The sequence below is a fragment of the Nanorana parkeri genome, unplaced genomic scaffold (genome assembly GCF_000935625.1).
Source record: "Nanorana parkeri isolate BGI_ZX_2015 unplaced genomic scaffold, ASM93562v1 scaffold618, whole genome shotgun sequence".
Classification (NCBI taxonomy): domain Eukaryota; kingdom Metazoa; phylum Chordata; class Amphibia; order Anura; family Dicroglossidae; genus Nanorana; species Nanorana parkeri.
The window spans coordinates 391,084-393,866 of NW_017306886.1; the positions used below are offsets into that span (position 1 = coordinate 391,084).

The following is a 2,783-nucleotide window of genomic DNA, read 5'->3' on the forward strand; positions in this document are numbered from 1 at the left end:
TCATGTTTTCTTAGTATTTATTGTGAGGTTAACTAGTGCTGCTAAATTTGACCTGGGCATCCAGCTTCAAATATACCTGGTAATAATAGGGTTAAAAAGAAAGAATGTAAAAACAACTGAAAAAGGATAGTATTCTGATCCACTTGAACTTGGTGGATCGATTCTTTATAAGGCAGTCAAAAAAACATAAATTATAGGGATAGCTGGAGTTCAAAACAAGAGTTAGCAAAGCATAATTAGGAATCTGATTATTTCTCTGCTGATTCGTTAGTATTATTTTAATTGAATCTAGACACAAACTAGACACCACCATTTGTAATTAAAAAGTATATAAAAACAATAAAAACTAATTAAACTAAAAACAATATAGACTAATTTAATAAAATAATTTCCTCCCAAAGCACCATTTAGCACATATTTTATTATGCAATTTTTATCAGACATCACAGTTCATTATTCATTGTATTAACACTATAACTTGTTTGAGCTAATAATAGCTACATTATTGTAACTAGCCTCATCATGTTGTGTTTATTGATGCTAATGAATATCTCACAGCCTTGATGTTCAGAAATGAACACTGTAAATTTTCATTGAACTGATATGCTTTAGGCAACATGGCGCTGCACATGAGTAATAAAATGTGTTAGAACCTCATTACAATACCAACAATAGTTTATTAATGACAGTACACAATTTACCAAAAGAAAAGTATTTCTAATTTTAATAATAACATTTTATTTTTCAGCTGATCCTAGTGCTGGGGAATCAAGGAGTATGAAGAAGAATGCAGTGCTTGTGGATGGTGTCATCTTAAATGGACCAATAATAGATAGCAATTCTGGAGAAAAATTTGTTGAAGAGGTTTATAGATTACTAATGAATGAAGTCATATATAAGGCTACAGATGTAACAGAAAAGGTATATTTATTATTATTCAAAAAAAATATCACTAAGGGGTCTATTTATCAATGTTTTCACACAAGATTCATACCACATTCATCCATGGTTCCCACATTTTTACAATTTTATAATTTAATCTAATTAGACAGATGTGTGACACTTGGATGAAAGTTTTGTAAATCTTATTTTAAAACATTTGTGAATAGATCCATTTGTGCAGTGACTTCAATGCAGCTAGTCACTGAGTTGCCTTTTCTTTGCCTAAATGCTAGAGGAAGTCAGCCACATTTTATCTATAATCCAATCGTGAGAAAAACAAATTTTACTGTTTATTTATTTTATCTGCACATAAATTGGGTATTTGAAGTGAACACAGCTACCATTTATTGCATTTATTACCAACTTCTTTGGTAAATAAGCACAGCGTCAACATCTGGGTTATATAGTAACTGATTAGATGCTAACATATAGGGGTCTATTCACAAAGCTGCCGAGGGCAGCTGAGTGAATGACCGATCAGAAGTGAAGTGAGCCGAACACTGTTCGGCTATTCACTTCAGGCTGGTACGGCTGATTTCAGCCGTACATTGGCTGAAATCAGCCGTACATCGGCTTGCTTCGTGTGGCTTCGCATCAGCCGAACATGCTCAGCATGTTCGGCTGACCCGAAGTGCAGAAGGAGTTCGACTCATCTGGATCGGCTGAGCCGAACCTCCGGCAGGCTTCACACTGCTGTTCGGGCTATTCTGAAAGATCCCGAAAAGCAGTGAGAGAATAGCCGAATGCCGCCGAGCGGCATTTGGCTCTGCTGTTCTGCTCGGTCCTTCAGAGGCACTGAGCAGAACAGAAAAAGAGTGAAAAAAGTAGAAAAATGTAAATAGAAAACGATTGTGCGGAGCTAGCAGTGACAGCTAGCTCCGCCCAATAGTTTCCTATTGTCCGGCGGCTCTGCAGCTGTCAAAAAAAAGAAATCTCCTGGGCGATCTGGGAGCCTTCACAAAGCACATTCCCCTTGATATAGAAATCCCATGAAGGGAGCTATCCAATGAGCAAGTAATACAGTATTAGCTTAAGATATTGAACACATTTTATTTAAACATCAAAACAGTATAAAGGTAAAACACCTAGTACAAGACATTTAAAATTGTTTAAAAACAATGACACAGCCTCCCTATAATGGCCCAAATGATAGGACGGAGCAGTCAGGGTTAATGTATCAGCAGAATGACAGGCAGTCACTGGTGTGAGCAACTACACTGTATTACAACAGTGGATACAATTGTATCGATAGGTAACCAAGTTACTCACTTTTTCTTTGGTGGCCACAGAGGGGAAAAGAAAAACCATTCGTGATTCCGTAATAGATGTCAGGATAATATTCCCATAGGAGATGCTTGTGTAGTGATTTGGAATCCTGGTAGTTGTTGTTTAAATCTTGATGGTTTACACGGCTTTTCTTTCCCTCCGTGATCGACCCGGAAAAAACATTACCCGAAGGGCTACCTCTCCAGCCTTGTAAGTAGGAGACAGCCCAAAAGTTTCCCTTATAAGTGCGGCCGCAAAGCCACCAAAGAAAAAGTGAGTAACTTGGTTACCTATCGATACAATTGTATCCACTGTTGTAATACAGTGTAGTTGCTCACACCAGTGACTGCCTGTCATTCTGCTGATACATTAACCCTGACTGCTCCGTCCTATCATTTGGGCCATTATAGGGAGGCTGTGTCATTGTTTTTAAACAATTTTAAATGTCTTGTACTAGGTGTTTTACCTTTATACTGCTTTGATGTTTAAATAAAATGTGTTCAATATCTTAAGCTAATACTGAATTACTTGCTCATTGGATAGCTCCCTTCATGGGATTTCTATATCAAGGGGAA

At 37.2% G+C, this 2,783-nt stretch overlaps 1 protein-coding gene across 1 annotated transcript in view; it reads left to right on the forward strand.

The window, feature by feature from the left end:
• The window catches only part of GADL1 (glutamate decarboxylase like 1), a 187,735-nt gene that overhangs the window by 41,022 nt on the left and 143,930 nt on the right, over positions 1–2,783 (forward strand). The window contains exon 2 of the mRNA XM_018562972.1: positions 749–921. Coding sequence (XP_018418474.1) covers positions 749–921 — 173 coding nt within the window. The remainder of the gene's footprint in view (positions 1–748; positions 922–2,783) is intronic.